The 18,085-nt window shown below is 32.3% G+C and overlaps 2 protein-coding genes across 2 annotated transcripts in view; both read left to right on the top strand.

The window, feature by feature from the left end:
- LOC142220258 (uncharacterized) overlaps positions 1 to 5,671 on the top strand; it is a 183,863-nt gene extending 178,192 nt beyond the window's left edge. The window contains exon 3 of the mRNA XM_075289285.1: positions 40 to 5,671. The gene's annotated coding sequence lies outside the window, so the exon portion shown is untranslated. The remainder of the gene's footprint in view (positions 1 to 39) is intronic.
- Positions 5,672 to 11,812: 6,141 nt separating this feature from the next.
- LOC142220257 (VPS35 endosomal protein sorting factor-like) lies at positions 11,813 to 17,730 on the top strand. The gene is made up of 13 exons (XM_075289284.1): positions 11,813 to 11,911; positions 11,969 to 12,236; positions 12,299 to 12,482; positions 12,539 to 12,869; positions 12,922 to 13,062; positions 13,126 to 13,294; positions 14,661 to 14,827; positions 14,996 to 15,278; positions 15,347 to 15,490; positions 15,561 to 15,730; positions 15,796 to 16,454; positions 17,101 to 17,369; positions 17,441 to 17,730. Exons 1-13 carry the CDS (start codon positions 11,898 to 11,900, stop codon positions 17,549 to 17,551), a joined length of 2,910 nt encoding a protein of 969 aa, XP_075145399.1. The 5' UTR covers positions 11,813 to 11,897; the 3' UTR covers positions 17,552 to 17,730.
- Positions 17,731 to 18,085: the final 355 nt, after the last annotated feature.

Below are 18,085 nucleotides of genomic sequence, written 5' to 3'. Positions count from 1 at the left end.
TCATGAGTATTAGCAAAACTAATTAACATTTCATTTCAGGTACTGTGCACGTTGGGCCAAAAAATGTTGAAAATATTGTATATTAAACATGCTGTTCCAGCTCCAGCTTTTTTTGTTGCTATGTTTGTAGTTTATTATAATTCTATATATATATAAATATTTTATATATAAAAAGCTATGTACGTATATTATCATGTATTATATATTTACGAATATATTATGTATATTTTTTGTAGATTAAATCAATTGTTAAAATTTATCTAAAAACTATCGTATACATAAATAATTATAATGAAATATGTAAAATTGTTGATGCTCTTTAGATATTAATATATGGGAAAAAGAGGCGTTGATGTGATTTAAATTTATTTTACACGAAAAGGAAAACAATAAAACAACATTTTAGAGGAGAGGTCCAGTTATTACAGGTTTAAGAGATGTTTATATTTTAAAGTCCTTACCATCAATTCGAGAATCAATTTTATTTTCTAATAAATACCACTAGAAAAATAATTTCTTAATCCAATCTGAATCCTAAGCACTTTATATACATACAAAAAATGTTTTTCTGATTCAATCACGAAATTAATTGATCCCATTAATGTTTTAATTGAAATGTCTTCAATCACAGAAATTATAGTATCAATTAAAAAAATTATTGAAAGTCAATTAAAAAATTAATTGATCCAGTAATTGATACTATTAATTTTTGTGATTGATTTTTGTTTCAATTAAAAAATTTGTTGAATCAATTAAATTTTTAATTGAATATTTTTTAAAACTCAATTAAAATTTTAATTGGAAAAATGTTCGTGATTTTTTCTTTCTGTGTACCGATCTATTCGCCATCGTTATTCGCTCTGCCAACTAGTATTTCCAAAGACCATTTAGAGCAAGCTTTATCAAACAAAAACAAGGCATAAATAATCCACAATACATATTGGAGTATACAAAAACCCCACTGTTCATATTAACCCTTAAATGCGCCCTGTATCCTTTAAGATACAATCAGAAAAAAATTCCTACGTCTTAAAGTTTTAAACGAATTCTATTTCTAAAAATATGATTTTCCGGAAAATTTGTTGTACTTCTGAGTAATCTGCAATCAAGAATAAAAATCAAATTTTGACCAAAAACCAAAAAAAAACTATAAATTGTAAGTTATATAATATTTATCAGAGATGAAAGTAATGTTGGTAAAAAAAGCTGTGTAGTGTAAACATATCCCTATTCTCTACTAAAATCAAATTGTTTTATTTGTAACCAAAAACTTAGTTTAATACGCATCGTAGTTTTTAAGATACATCCACTGTTTTTTCAAAAAAATTTCTTTGTAAAAAATGTGGTATGCAGATGTTCTTTATTTACCACTTAGCATATTATATATTTTGTTTCGGAGGAATCGGTAACCTTGTGCATTTAAGGGTTAATTTGGTTTGCACTTTTCTGGGGTTTAATACAGAAATGTACGAAAACCCTAATGGACGAAAACTGTATGACGTGACACTAGTAGTGCCATCTTTGTTATTTTCAAAAACAAAATAGGGAATTGTCTCTCTTATAATTGGAAGAGAAATAAAGTGAAACATTTAGAAGTGATGTATCAGCTGAACTCTGTACTCATAGAAATGTCTGTTGGAACCTGCTGTCGATGTCTGCTGTTATATTTTTGCACCTTATGGTCTAGCGAACAACAATTCGTAAATTTTAAAGTTTTTAAGACCGGGTTCACAATGAATTGTTGATAAAACAGGTGATCGAATAGAAAAATTTTACCGGTTAGATATGAATTGAAGGATGAGAAATTGGCCATTAAAGCTAGCCAACATTTTATGACGACACTTTTTAGAATCCCACCACCACGTCGAAAACAGTCATATACGATATCTAAATCTCATCGGATAAGTTCCGTCACTACACATACAAATTTTTTCCTGATTCAATCACGAAATTAATTGATCCAATTAATTTTGAATTGAAATATATTCAATCACAGAAATGATACTATATCAATTAAAAAATTAATTGATCCAATTAAAAAATTAATTGATCCAATTAAAAAATTAATTGATATTATTATCTTTTGTGAAGGATGAGAAATTGGCCATTAAAGCTAGCCAACATTTTATGACGACACTTTTTACAATCCCACCACCACGTCGAAAACAGTCATATACGATATCTAAATCTCATCGGATAAGTTCCGTCACTACACATACAATTTTTTTTCTGATTCAATCACGAAATTAATTGATCCATTTAATTTTTTTATTGAAATATATTCAATCACAGAAATGATTCTATATCAATTAAAAAATTAATTGATCCAATTAAAAAATTAATTGATATTATTAACTTTTGTGAAGGATGAGAAATTGGCCATTAAAGCCAGCCAACATTTTATGACGACACTTTTTAGAATCCCACCACCACGTCGAAAACAGTTATATACGATATCTAAATCTCATCGGTTAAGTTCCGTCACTACACATACAATTTTTTTCCTGATTCAATCACGAAATTAATTGATCCAATTAATTTTGAATTTAAATATATTCAATCACAGAAATGATATGATGATTAAAAAATTAATTGATCCAATTAAAAAATTAATTGATATTATTAACTTTTGTGATTGATTAATAAATTTCAATTAAATTTTTAATTGAATATTTTTTAAAACTCCATTAAGACTTTAGTTGGAAAAATTTTCGTGAATTTTTTTTCTGTGTAAGTATACACAACAAGGACCTTTCAAATGTAAAAATATAAGATTTCATAAAAATATTGCTTATTTAAATTTATATATTTATTAGTTCTTTATTTATTTAAAAAATTCAATTGTACTCTGATTTTTTGTGGTAAACTAAATACGAAAGGACAAAACTGGACCTAATAAAAATTGTGCCATGATATAAGTGGCTTTGAAGATGCAAATAAAATGAAAATCCTTAGTCATTTTACGATTCTCGGAATCTATTGTAAAACCCTTCACATTTGAATATATATTTCTTAAGAATAATTAATATTAACCAATAATTTATAATCAATTCTGTTTTAGGGGTCGTAAAAATTTTAATAATATTTTATTGTTTTCCCTCTTAAAATTTTTAATTCACTTGTACGTTTTTTAGTAAAAACTTATATTTAAATTTTTGAAACATGCATTCACATCATTTTGTCCAATGATATAACGATATATTAATTGAAAATCTCAATAACAGTTTTTAATCGCGCGAATATCACGATTTCGAACAACTTTCGACTGAAATGATGGCTCGAAGTGAACCATCGAGTTGTTCGGGATAGATTTTTACTATATATTTCAAAAAACAAATTTGTTTCAAGTAGAGGAGATTTTTTGCCGCTTAAAAATATTGCAACTACAGTGAAACCTCTCAAACTTGGACATTCTGAAAAACAGATACCTCTCAAAAGTGGACAATTTATATGAGACGTTTGCTATATTATCACATTCAAATAAAGCTCTCATAAGTGGACACCTTCCAAATGGGGATACAATTTAGGAGACCGTGAGGGGATTCACTGTATTACAAACTGCTCAGTTTACAACAACATTGATGGCTTCATTCTATAATTATGACCAGTTTATTAATATCTTTTTATAAAATATAGTGCCAATGAAACAGCTGATCGATACAATTACAAATCGAAAAAGATCTAATCGTAGGATGAGAAACCGGCCTTTAATATGTTACAACCATGTGTATTTGTTTAAAGTTCGGCTGGTAATGTCACTTTATTTCATTTTTTTTTTTTGGGCCGTTAGGTTAGGTTAGGTGGCAGCCCGATGTATCAGGCTCACTTAGACTACTCAGTCCATTGTGATACTTCTCTCTTATCACTGAGTGCTGCCCGATTCCATGTTAAGCTCAATGACAAGGAACCTCCTTTTAGCCGAGTCCGAACGGCGTTCCACATTGCAGTGAAACCACTTAGAGAAGCCATATAGAGGTTTTTTTTTGGTTCTCTATGGGGCCATTCTTATAGATGGTTAGATGTTTCATTTATTGAAGTGACTTTTCCTATCATAACTATTCATGTATTTAAAGAGCCCATCAAAAATCCACCAAAATATATGTAGAATAACTTTTCAATGTGAGCATAGGATTTCCAGAAAATATTAAATGCATCCAAAAATTTTTATTATCTCCGATACACATTTCAAATGTACTTTTTGCTTATTTACTATTAAATACATATCAATTCTATGTCAATTTGTATTTTATTAAAACAATAAAAATCTATATTAAGTAAATCTTCAATGAACTTACTCTTACTTAGGAACTGTTTTGGATCAAATTTTCAATATTTTCTTATAATGTATTATGGGTAAGTCTATTCCAATTATACTGGGAACTACTATAATTTTTAAAGCAAACCCCACTCGAAAAATTCTAATACCATAAAAGGTTGTTTAAAAAATACAATGAATTTCTGAAAACATTCTAATTTTTAATTCAAATATAAAAAAATTAAAAATATGGTAACAAAATTGCATTATTTTTGATATAGTATTTTCTTATATATAGTCCCGTATAAAACCACAAAATAGATAAACAGGAATTGCTATCAGTTCCATGGAGGATCTAATCTAATAATACGTTCTCACTAAGCACAAAATCTCGATATCGAATCTTTACAAATCCAAAATGTTCATACTGACAAAGTATCGAAATTTCGATCATTTGCGGATTTACAAAAAAATGGGGAAAATATCCCTTTCAAGTCATTCAAATTTCCCTTTTTTTAATTCAGAACAATTTATGAAAAGTAATACCTAATTTTTTGATATCTTAAGGCCGGTACTATGATTAGAGAAATTTTGTTTATTTTAAAATATAAATAAATAAAACAAATGGGGAAAATATCCCTTTCAAGTCATTCAAATTTCCCTTTTTTTAATTCAGAACAATTTATGAAAAGTAATACCTAATTTTTTGATATCTTAAGGCCGGTACTATGATTAGAGAAATTTTGTTTATTTTAAAATATAAACGAAAACAAAAATTTTATTATTGTCGAAATATTAGACATCAATGTTATAGAAATACGAGCTTGGAAATTAATTATTTACAGACAAGTAATGCCTGATTCCCATTACAGTTCCAAAATCCACTTTAACTAGATTTCAAATATCATCTGCCTTATAAAAAAAATGGATTTCAAATCCACTTTCAGTAGATTTCGAGCCTAATGTGAATGGGCTATAATAGTGTTTTCAATACCAGCTTATAAGGTGAATATCATTTTCCTGCATTATCAAATCGTATATTTCTATTACTTTTTTAGTATTTAATATGAAAGTAGGGAAAGATACAAAATTCAGGCCGTGGACTATACCACTTCAAAAATTCCAAAAATAAACTATGAAACATAATGTTTAAAAGTCCTTTAGAATTGTACTAAAAATCATGGCAATCAAATCTTTAGTCTCTAAGCAAACAGTCACCCTAAATAATCAAAATTTATTTGTCTCTATATTGGTTTAATAGCTCAGTATTTATATATGATATAAAATAAAAAAAATATAGACTTGTAATATGTTAGAATTCATTCATGCATTAATTTATTGAAATGTAAATTACTGAAAATGGATAATATCTAAATAAATATTTGTATGTAAAATCGAAAATGTAAAATATTAAAATACGTCTTTTATTAATTTGGGATTTTGGACTATCATTTTATTTTAAAATACGACCCCACTCAAAGATATTTAATTGTAGCAAAACAAGTATATAAAGCAGTAAGTTCGGCCGGGCCGAATCTTAAATGCCCACCACCATGAATCAAATATTATAGTTTCCTTTGAAATTTCAGGGGGGTTTGATTAGAGATATTCTCCCAAGCAGAACAGTTCAACCAGTACACATCCCGAAGATAGATTTAAAGATTTCACCTATGAAATCTTTAAATTTATGTCACACCACTTTGTAGTCCTAAGATACCTCTAGCTTTCCAATTTCTCGCAAATTGGATAAAAAGTACGATTTTTATAAGACCAAGAAGTAAAATCGGGAGATCGGTCTATATGGGGGCTATACCAAAATATGGACCGATACTCACTATTTTTGGCACACCTCTTCATGGTCCCCAAATTTCTAGAAGCCCAACAAGTAAAATCGGGAGCTCGGTCCATATGGGGGCTATACCAAAACATGGGCCGATACTCACCATTTTTGGCACACCTCTTTATGGTCTTAAAATACCTCTAGATTTCTAATTTCAGCTAAATCGGATAGTAAATAGAGTTTCTAGAAGCCTAAGAAGTAAAATCGGGAGATCGGTCTATATGGGTGCTATACCAAAACATTGACCGATACTCACCATTTTTGGCACACCTCTTTATGGTCTTAAAATACCTCTAGATTTCCAATTTCAGGCAAATTGGATAAAAACTACGGTTTCTATAAGCCCAAGACCCCAAATCGGGAGGTGGGTTTATATGGGAACTATATCAAAACCTTGACCAATATAGTCCATCTTCGAACTTGACCTGCCTGCAGACAAAAGATGAGTTTGTGCAAAATTTTAGCACGATTGCTTCATTATTGAAGACTGTAGCGTGATTACAACAGACAGACAGACGGACATGGTTAAATCGTCTTAGGATTTCTGATGGATATTTCGATGTGTTACAAACGGAATGACAAACTTATTATACCCCCGTCACCATTCTATGGTGGTGGATATAAAAATTGATCTTGAAGTATGTGAAAGTCTGCAGGAAAGTAATAGTAAGTCATTGAATGCTACAATAACAAGGAACAGCTGCTAAAACTGCAAAACGCTGGATTACGATTACTCTAAAACCTGGCTTAGTTTGGTTGAAACAAGCAAAAAAGGCAATTTGTAGACGCAGCAGAAAAGTCTGCCAAAACAGCAAAACGTCTGCTCAAAAATGGGAAAGCAGTCACTGTTTGCTGAAATATAAAATATAGTCTGCTATTTTTAAGCTTGATTACACTAAAATATAGTTTAGTTTGGCGGAAACAAACAGAAAAGTTAAACTACGTAACACAAACTAGTATATACGGCCGTAAGTTCCGCCTGGTCGAATCTTATGTACCCTCCACCATGGATTGCGTAGAAACGTCTACAGAAGGTTGTAATCCACAATCGAATTACTTGAGTTATGGTAACACTTGCCGATGGCAAGGTATCCTAAAACCTCTTCACATGGTCTTCTAAATTGTAAATAAGGCTTACCTATGTAAGCCTCTTTAGTACTTGATCGTTGTATATAGAGGAGTCTATAAGTAATTTTTAACCTATACGAATCAATTTTTGAGCGGTAATTACAGAGCCAGTAGTGAAATATGGGAGTCGGTTTATATGGGGGCTATATATAATTTGAACTGATATTGACCAATTTTTACTCTTCCAATTTGAATTTTACTCTTCCAAGAGGTTCCGAAGGTTAAATCTGGGGATAGGTTTATTTGGGGCCCATATAAGGACCAATTTCTGCATGGTTGTTAGGTTTCATAATTAACACAACGTAGCAAATTTCAACCTGATCGGATGAAATTTGCTCCTCCAAGAGGCTCCGAAAACCAAAACTGGGGATCGATTTATATGGGGGCTATATATAATAATGAACCAATTTTTACATGGTGTTTAGAGGCCATATACTTACACATATACTACCATATACTAACACAACATACCAAATTTCCACCCAATCGGATGAAACTTGCTTCTCCAAGAAGCTCCGAAAACCAAATCTGGGGATCGCTTTATATGGGGGCTACATATAATAATGAACCAATTTTTACATGGTTGTTAGAGGCCATATACTTACATATCGGTGACAATCTCAACTGAATAGGATGAAATTTATCCTCCGAAAGGGACTCCAGAGGTTAAATATGGGGATCGGTATACATGGGGGCTATATATAATTATGGGCCGATATGGACCAATTTTTCATGGGGTGTTAGAGGTTCGCACTAGGCACGAAATCCTCCTAGATTTGCAATAGGCAATTATCAACTGTCTCGTATCTCTTTCAAAATCCAATATACTGCCTTGTCCAACTGTGGTTTTAGTACTAAAAATGCGCTTTTTGCAACCTGGCCCAATTTTTATTGTAGATGAATGTGTGTGTGCGTGTGCACATACGGGTTTGTGTTGATATATTTGAGAAATTTTTATGTTGGCCAAAAACGAACGGAACTCAATTGTTTGCTCCAAACTTGTCTCAAGTCCAAAGGAATCAATAGCTCAACCGCTAATTTTATGTTAAAATTGCATTATTCATCGTGAACTGAAAAGTGTCTCAATGTATATTTTTTTCTACTTGTAAACAACAAACAGCTGTTAAATCCTCAAATCAACAAAATCTCGTTATTTTGCCAGTCCGAACACTTGAGATTTGTAAGAGATTTGAGTTCTAAATAGCGATATTTCGTGCCTAGTGCGAACGTAGTATAACACCACGCTCCGCTGGGTGTCGGTTTATATGGGGACTATACATAAACGTGGTCCGATATGGCCCATTTTCAATACCGTAGTGACCAACATCAATACGAACGGACGGACGGACATCGCTAGATCGACTCAGAATTTCTCCACGAACCAGAATATATGTATTTAATAGGGTCTTAGACCAATAGTTCAATGTGTGGTCCGTGGTCCGATATGACCCATTTGCAATACCGTACTGACCTACGTCAATACGAACGAACGGACGGTCATCGCTAGATCGACTCAGAATTTATTTCAAGACCCATAATATATATACTTTGTGGGGTCTTAGACCAATATTTCGATGTGTTACAAACGGAATTACAAAGTTAATGTACAGGGTGTACATTAGATATGGTCACGAAAAAAAGTTGATGCGGCCACCCCCCAGTTTTGTAGCATATTCGAAGACAATTTCAGAACACCAAAACTTTTTTTTCCGTTCACCCTACGACCCCCGAAAGCGATAGTGATTGTTAAAATTTTAAAACAGTAGGCTCTCAAATTGTCTAGTCTTAGGATTTCTGATGGATATTTCGATGTGTTACAAACGGAATGACAAACTTATTATACCCCCGTCACCATTCTATGGTGGTGGATATAAAAATTGATCTTGAAGTATGTGAAAGTCTGCAGGAAAGTAATAGTAAGTCATTGAATGCTACAATAACAAGGAACAACTGCTAAAACTGCAAAACGCTGGATTACGATTACTCTAAAACCTGGCTTAGTTTGGTTGAAACAAGCAAAAAAGGCAATTTGTAGACGCAGCAGAAAAGTCTGCCAAAACAGCAAAACGTCTGCTCAAAAATGGGAAAGCAGTCACTGTTTGCTGAAATATAAAATATAGTCTGCTATTTTTAAGCTTGATTACACTAAAATATAGTTTAGTTTGGCGGAAACAAACAGAAAAGTTAAACTACGTAACACAAACTAGTATATACGGCCGTAAGTTCCGCCTGGTCGAATCTTATGTACCCTCCACCATGGATTGCGTAGAAACGTCTACAGAAGGTTGTAATCCACAATCGAATTACTTGAGTTATGGTAACACTTGCCGATGGCAAGGTATCCTAAAACCTCTTCACATGGTCTTCTAAATTGTAAATAAGGCTTACCTATGTAAGCCTCTTTAGTACTTGATCGTTGTATATAGAGGAGTCTATAAGTAATTTTTAACCTATACGAATCAATTTTTGAGCGGTAATTACAGAGCCAGTAGTGAAATATGGGAGTCGGTTTATATGGGGGCTATATATAATTTGAACCGATATTGACCAATTTTTACTCTTCCAATTTGAATTTTACTCTTCCAAGAGGTTCCGAAGGTTAAATCTGGGGATAGGTTTATTTGGGGCCTATATAAGGACCAATTTCTGCATGGTTGTTAGGTTTCATAATTAACACAACGTAGCAAATTTCAACCTGATCGGATGAAATTTGCTCCTCCAAGAGGCTCCGAAAACCAAAACTGGGGATCGATTTATATGGGGGCTATATATAATAATGAACCAATTTTTACATGGTGTTTAGAGGCCATATACTTACACATATACTACCATATACTAACACAACATACCAAATTTCCACCCAATCGGATGAAACTTGCTTCTCCAAGAAGCTCCGAAAACCAAATCTGGGGATCGCTTTATATGGGGGCTACATATAATAATGAACCAATTTTTACATGGTTGTTAGAGGCCATATACTTACATATCGGTGACAATCTCAACTGAATAGGATGAAATTTATCCTCCGAAAGGGACTCCAGAGGTTAAATATGGGGATCGGTATACATGGGGGCTATATATAATTATGGGCCGATATGGACCAATTTTTCATGGGGTGTTAGAGGTTCGCACTAGGCACGAAATCCTCCTAGATTTGCAATAGGCAATTATCAACTGTCTCGTATCTCTTTCAAAATCCAATATACTGCCTTGTCCAACTGTGGTTTTAGTACTAAAAATGCGCTTTTTGCAACCTGGCCCAATTTTTATTGTAGATGAATGTGTGTGTGCGTGTGCACATACGGGTTTGTGTTGATATATTTGAGAAATTTTTATGTTGGCCAAAAACGAACGGAACTCAATTGTTTGCTCCAAACTTGTCTCAAGTCCAAAGGAATCAATAGCTCAACCGCTAATTTTATGTTAAAATTGCATTATTCACCGTGAACTGAAAAGTGTCTCAATGTATATTTTTTTCTACTTGTAAACAACAAACACAAGGCATATTAATTAAAGGTAAAGTCACGAGCAAACGTGTGTACACCCCATGATATTTAGAAAGTCAAACTAAAATGGCAGGTCACTTAAGTTGACATTTTTTGTATGTGTAGTGTTGTTGTATTGTAATATTTATGTACACAAAGAATGTAAACAAACCTACTAAACGTAAACAAAGCCTTTGACAAGATGAATGTCGATATTAGTCACCTGATTGCATGACTTTACCTCTTTAATATGCCTTGCAACAAACAGCTGTTAAATCCTCAAATCAACAAAATCTCGTTATTTTGCCAGTCCGAACACTTGAGATTTGTAAGAGATTTGAGTTCTAAATAGCGATATTTCGTGCCTAGTGCGAACGTAGTATAACACCACGCTCCGCTGGGTGTCGGTTTATATGGGGACTATACATAAACGTGGTCCGATATGGCCCATTTTCAATACCGTAGTGACCAACATCAATACGAACGGACAGAGGGACATCGCTAGATCGACTCAGAATTTCTCCACGAACCAGAATATATGTATTTAATAGGGTCTTAGACCAATAGTTCAATGTGTGGTCCGTGGTCCGATATGACCCATTTGCAATACCGTACTGACCTACGTCAATACGAACGAACGGACGGTCATCGCTAGATCGACTCAGAATTTATTTCAAGACCCATAATATATATACTTTGTGGGGTCTTAGACCAATATTTCGATGTGTTACAAACGGAATTACAAAGTTAATGTACAGGGTGTACATTAGATATGGTCACGAAAAAAAGTTGACGCGGCCACCCCCTAGTTTTGTAGCATATTCGAAGACAATTTCAGAACAACAAAACTTTTTTTTTCCGTGCACCCTACGACCCCCCGAAAGCGATAGTGATTGTTAGAATTTTAAAACAGTAGGCTCTCAAATTGTTCTAGCAAAAACACATGCACTTTGCATAACGCAGAAAATGTCGTAGTGCAAACATTGCTTGACAAGTCCCTAGTCAGCTCTTTCGAAAGGTGTGCAAAAGTTTATAAACAGCTGTCCCACACAGCATGAACTACCTTTTTATTGTATCATGCTAATATAATGCAAACAATTTATTGAAATTTTGGCCTGGCAATGCTTAAACTATAAACATTAGTTCTGACTGATTTGTGTTTTGTTGATTTCTCCACTGTTTTTTTCCTATGGCTGGTGATTGGTAAGCATTAATATATTTGTAATACAATGGTACTTTATGTTCCACTTCCATCTACAGGGTGTGTATACCTCGTCTCTACGATGTGACAAAGAATTACATCCCAAGTTTTCAAACATTTGACCACCCATTAAAGATATCGAATGTGATAGATAGTAAAGGAACGAGAGCTCCAAGTTTGGGTAGTAATGCGAGCAGCCGGTCATCTAGCATGTCCATACTTACCGAACCATTAAATCAATCATACGATGGAACAGATCCGCTGTCACAGTTTGCTAAACAAGAGCAAGATTGCATTGACCCACTAACTTCTATGGCCTCAGAATATGTAATATATTGAATGAGATCCAAACTATAAAAACTAGATCTTACATTTCTATTTGATGTTAGGAAACTTTTAAAAAGGTCAAGTCGAAAATACGGAGTAAAGACACAGTGGACCATGTTGATGAAACTCTGAATTGGAACTCTAGGCGATTGACAATATTGAACAAATTTACTACATCCGAAAAACTATCCATATCGACTAGTTTCTTGACTACACCAACCCAATCACATTTGGGAGCAGACACAAGTAAGGCAGGGAATAAACATAATGAAAGTCCTATTGAAAACATATTTCGTTTTCAGTTAAAGTGCAAACAGTGGTCTCTGACAAAGTCAAATTTCGCTTAGAGCAATTGGATGACTTTGAAGATGGTTCAGTGCGTCATATGATGGATCTAACACAACAGGAATATATAGCGCGCATTGAGCAATTAAATCATGAGCTTGTTCAGTCCTGGAATAATGATCAAAGAGTTAAGGCACTAAAGATAGCTATACAATGCTCAAAAATGTTAGCTGATACTTCAGTTTTATCATTCTATCCAAGTCAGTTTGTTCTCATAACCGATATTTTAGATATCTTTGGTAAATTGGTTTACGAGAGATTAAAACAAAAGGCCACGTCGGGTTCTGAGTAAGTACGATTATATTGTATAGGACGATAGCATTATTCTTTTTTTTAATAGATCTATGCGCCAAGCTAATGCAGATAGTGCCCGTGATACATGTCAAAATTGGTTTTTTAAAATCGCTTCTATAAGAGAATTACTGCCACGATTGTACGTCGAAATGGCCATATTGAAATGTTATGAATTCTTAAATGAAAGGTAAGCTGCTATGCTATGATCCATAAGTTTTACATTAACAAATTCCATTAAATTATTTTGTAGTTACGACGATGCCTTGATACGTTTAACAAAGGCTATTCGAGGTATTGGAGATCCTCTTATAGCTGTGTATGCACGTTGTTATTTAGTAAGGGCTGGAATACAAATTCAATCACCTAACAAATTGTACATATATCAAAATTTCAAAGACTTTCTAAATATTTACCAAACAGTAAGTTCAAAAAATTACAAAATCCATAAAACAAAGTAATAGATTAATGGAATTCAGGGAGCAAATAATTACATAGAAAGTTACGATAAGAGTTTAGTTGAACCTCATGATTAAAATTTTATATATAGTGGTTTCATTCGTAATAATAATATTAATATATACCTGTTTTTCAACCTCTTATGTCCGAACTTCAAAATTTAGGTGACGTGAAAATCATATCCCCATGATAACACTGCCTTATCAGTATCCAAACGAAATTTTGTTAGACGAGTATACATCATTTAAGATGCATCACTGTCTTATCTCGTTACTAACAAACAACCCCATAGTATTCTAGCACAACCAAGCATATCATATTGTGCTGCAAGTTGGTTTCTAAACGGATTTGCCATAAATTGAGTAATGAACCTCTTAAAACGCTTAAAACCCCGAATGCAATTCTGCCAAAAATGTTTCTACTCATTAGAAATAGACTGTTAGTTTTGTTTGCGATAGTTTACATTTTAAAATACAAAACATAGCTGCCTTAGAAGGAAGCATTTAATAAGTTAAGTTATGCCCCCAGTATAGGCTGATAAAACTATTTTACCATATATTTCATTACTTCGATATACATACATGCCTTAAGGTGGGTACTATGTTCGGGTTTCGATTTGAAAATTACTTTATTTTTGCGATTACTTTTCCTGAAATAATCAAAATTATAAATAAAAACAAATATATTCCTGTAAAGTCGTGCCGAAATCTAGAGGAACAAGAAACTGCGCATCAATTGAGTTAATTTATCTGCTTTATATTGAATTGTTTTAATAAAGTAACAGCAAAATTTTCAATACGCAAAACCAATATTCAATGTTGAAAATCACTATTTTCGCGATTACTTTTCCTGAAATAATCAAAATTTTAAATAAAAACAAACATATTCCTGTAAAGTCTAAAGTCTTTCCGAAATCTAGAGAGACAAGAAACTGCACATCAATTGAGTTAATTTATGTGCTTTATATTGATCTGTTTTAATTAAGTAACCGCAAAATTTTCAACGCAAAAAGCGAGGATAGTACTGACATTTCCAAAAAAATCATATATTGAGAAAAATTTGTGATCGATAACACCGTGTCTATAAGGACAATTTTCCTAGAGGTGCATGCGAAACATAAGTTGAGTACTATAGTCGTGTATTTATTTCATTTCACCATTAATATTATTCAAATATTATTTTCGCATACCGATGACTGACTTAAAACCACTTTTTTATGAGATATGACAAAAATAAAATGTGGCACTTTTTCGAGATGTCCGGTGCAAGCAGAAATATTTAATGTTTATAATTCCAATATCCATTCTAAATTTCTTTTCCTATACGCAGACATTTAGTGGCTCTATACGGTCTGAATTAAATCGCCAAAGAGTAGATATGACTCTATACTTATCTCTTTATGGACCAGCGTTGAATTTTATTTTGGAAGCTTTGGTGCACAAAAATAATCTCTATAACGAGGAAATTCTAAAGGATGTGCAAAATTTGAAAAACAAGTAAGTTCAATATAATTTCCTTATTACCATAAAATACTAAACCATTTTGGTAAGTTTTTAAAATTGTAAAAAGGCACAGGGCCTTTTAATTTTACTTATTCCAATCCTGTTTTGAGAAAAAAAATAAATAATCCAAATAGTTTGACTTATGGTTCTTCTTCTTTACAGCGGACCCATCCTAATGGCAATTTTACATGCCTTTCAACCGGAATTCATAGCATCACGTTCGTTTGAATTTGTAAATGTATTGTCTTTGTCAAACACCGAAGGCATTTCAAAGTCACAATTATTCAAAGCTTTGGGTTCAAGTATGAGTACCTGTACCTCGCTGTGCGACTCAAAACAGGCATTCTTACAAGAAGTTTTCAAAACGATCAATACATTCACAGATCCAAGGGAATATATAACAAGTGTAGAATCATGGGCCCAATTTATAGCCACAAACATGTCGGTTAGTATTTAACTTAAAATGTCCCAAAACATGTATAGATACTGATATTAATTCGGTTATTTTGCTAGATTGCTGAAGTCAATAGGTTTTTAAGTGAAATACATACACGGGTCAATTCAAAGGCCGTTTGTGAAAAACACCATCAACAATTAAGAAATATACTCGATAAAATTGTGCAATATCAAAAGGATATCGACCAACTATTAATTCAAGTAATTCAATTTCTGAGATAGCTTTCCCATGCTGGAACAAATTTTACAACTCTTGTTCACAAAATTTTAGGAATATTTTCTGGTGTATATTTTGGATCTATTCCAAAAGGAATCACATAAAGTTGAAGCCTGTAAATATATTTTAGATATTTACAAACGCAATGGAAAAGACCATATAAACGATCCAGTTGTTATAAATGCTTTAATGTACATTGGGAAAATATTAAATGATTATGTCAAGTAAGTTTTTATTCAGGTAAGCCACTTATGGAGATATAAAATAATTTTATTTTTTTGTATTACAGCGCCTTAACTGTTGAGGATGAGAAAAGACAAATATCCCAACTCATTTGCAATGTCATACGTAAGGTTGACTTTGGCACAGACTTTGAGAAACAATTGAGCTTTTATGTTGAAGCTAGAGGAACATTTTCGAATCTTGATGCTGTCTATAATACACTGGTTCATTCTGTTAACAAATTAGCCATGGAAATATGCCAGATTGTTAAATATAAACATACACGCAAAACTATGGGGTTTGTCAAAGCATGTATAGCCTTTTGCTTTATAACCATTCCCAGCATTTCTTCAGTACAACAACAAATGGATTTGTATTTGCTAAGTGGCCAGGTGGCTTTGGTCAATAATTGTTTGGGACAAGCCGACTCATGTTTTGAAGAAGCTTTAAATTTAGTACCAGAACTAAACAGAAGTGTTGAAATTGAAGGAAAATCAAGAACAATGGATAACTATTTAGTATCATATCTGAATAATATGTTGGCCACATTGGTATTGGTCCCCGATAGTCCCGATCAAGGTGTTCTCTATCTTTTACGTTTACTCTTGGATGTAATGCAAAAATATCAATTTGGTATTGATAGTTTACCAGCAACGGTCTATTTAAATGTTTTAGATATGTTATATGTTCAAAGTTTGGATGTATTTCCATATCATATTCCAGGAGGTAAGAGCTATAATGATAATATTTTAACATCCATTCTTTGGCTACATTCAGTACATTTACCTTCGGGATGATTTAGAATCTTCTGCTCATCGATCTGATGTAATCACGCAATATTCTTAAAAAATTTAATACTTGTGCTATAATTCAATTTTCAATTTATTAAGACACTACAATAAGGCAAATGAGGCCAACAATAGTGTACGGTCACTAAAATAAATCTTAAAATGTTCCTTACCATCTTCGTTTTTCAAATTGTATCTGCACACAAAATAAATTTCATGAAAATTTTTCCAATTAAAATTTTAATTGAGTTTTAAAAAATATTGAATTAAAAATTTAATTGAATCAACAAATTTTTTAATTGAAACAAAAATCAATTGGATTGGATCAATTAATTTCGTGATTGAATCAGAAAAAAAAATTTTGTGTGTAGGAATTTTGTCTCTTGGCTTCTATTGCCACATCACATAGGAGAACAAAAAGAATTTTAAAACAACATTTCAAAGTAGTTTAGGATAGCTTTTATAAATATCTGTTAAAAAAAGAAAAGAATTGTCTACCTTCGGAAGGCTGGAGATTGAGAAGATACAACCCATATTAATCTAATTTATATTTATTTTTAATTTTTTGTTTTATAAATTTGCAGTTGTCTCAAACGACGAGTTGTATGGGCACGATCCAAAATTTCTCGGTGAAGTGAACAATTTATGCAGTTTTGTTGTTGAAGAAATTTTAAGACGCCTGAGCCAATTAGGCAATGCCCAGCAATATAAGCTACAGGCTACTCTTTCTTTGGAACTTTTACTTCGTATTGTCCGTTATGCCGATCTGTCTAAAGAACAAATATTTCTCTTGGCTGCAAATCTTGGACTATTGGCTATGAAACATGAATCGTATTTGGATCCTAAACATATTGTAAGTGCTTTTATACCATTTAATTTATAGTATGTATAATTAAATAATACTTCGACTTTTAAACATTTTAGCCACGTATTCTAAAATCATTGGATGATTCATATAAAATGCTACAGGATACTAAATCTCCACAAGCTTCACAGATTAAGCAATTGCTTTTACGCTTTAACTATAAATTCTAAATGTAAATGAATATTTTTAAGTGGTGAATTCGATTTCATTGCCATTGCATAGAAGACTCTCATGAAGAGATTAAATTCCACAAATTTTATTTAAGTTTCAAGTATTGTTTCTACATTTTTTTGTTTGTTTTAAAATAAAATATATTACATACATATATGCTATAAACAAATTAATATAATTACACTAAATGTTTTTATTGAGAAATAATTTTAGAATTACTTTAGAAAGGATGAAAGTGCACAAGGTATATTTTATACAGGAATGATGCACTTTCCCTGTCAGAGAAAAATTTCGTATCTTGTGATACAAATTTTACAACAGTTAGACTTCCTTCGTCATACAAGGCGATGAGAGTATACACTATATAAAAACCCTAAGGTAGTTGCCCATGCGCTACGTATTTATCATTATAAAATTTTCAGAAAGATGAAAAAATTAAAAAAAAATCGGATATTCTCTATATCAAATATGAGAAGGTGGTTCTATAAGTACTTAGCCTATAAAAAATTAACCAATATTTTGGTTATTCGACC

Source organism: Haematobia irritans, chromosome 1 (assembly GCF_050003625.1).
Source record: "Haematobia irritans isolate KBUSLIRL chromosome 1, ASM5000362v1, whole genome shotgun sequence".
Taxonomy (NCBI): Eukaryota; Metazoa; Arthropoda; class Insecta; order Diptera; family Muscidae; genus Haematobia; species Haematobia irritans.
The sequence above is the reverse complement of the archived record's forward strand: the minus strand, read 5'-3'. Positions and strand labels throughout refer to the sequence as shown.

Bases quoted from the DNA above. Each gene is read 5' to 3' on its own strand.
- LOC142220257 (XM_075289284.1), top strand. The intron at 14,828-14,995 runs GTAAGTTCAATA...TCTTCTTTACAG, and splicing joins GTGCAAAATTTGAAAAACAA to CGGACCCATCCTAATGGCAA. The intron at 17,370-17,440 runs GTAAGTGCTTTT...TAAACATTTTAG, and splicing joins ATTTGGATCCTAAACATATT to CCACGTATTCTAAAATCATT.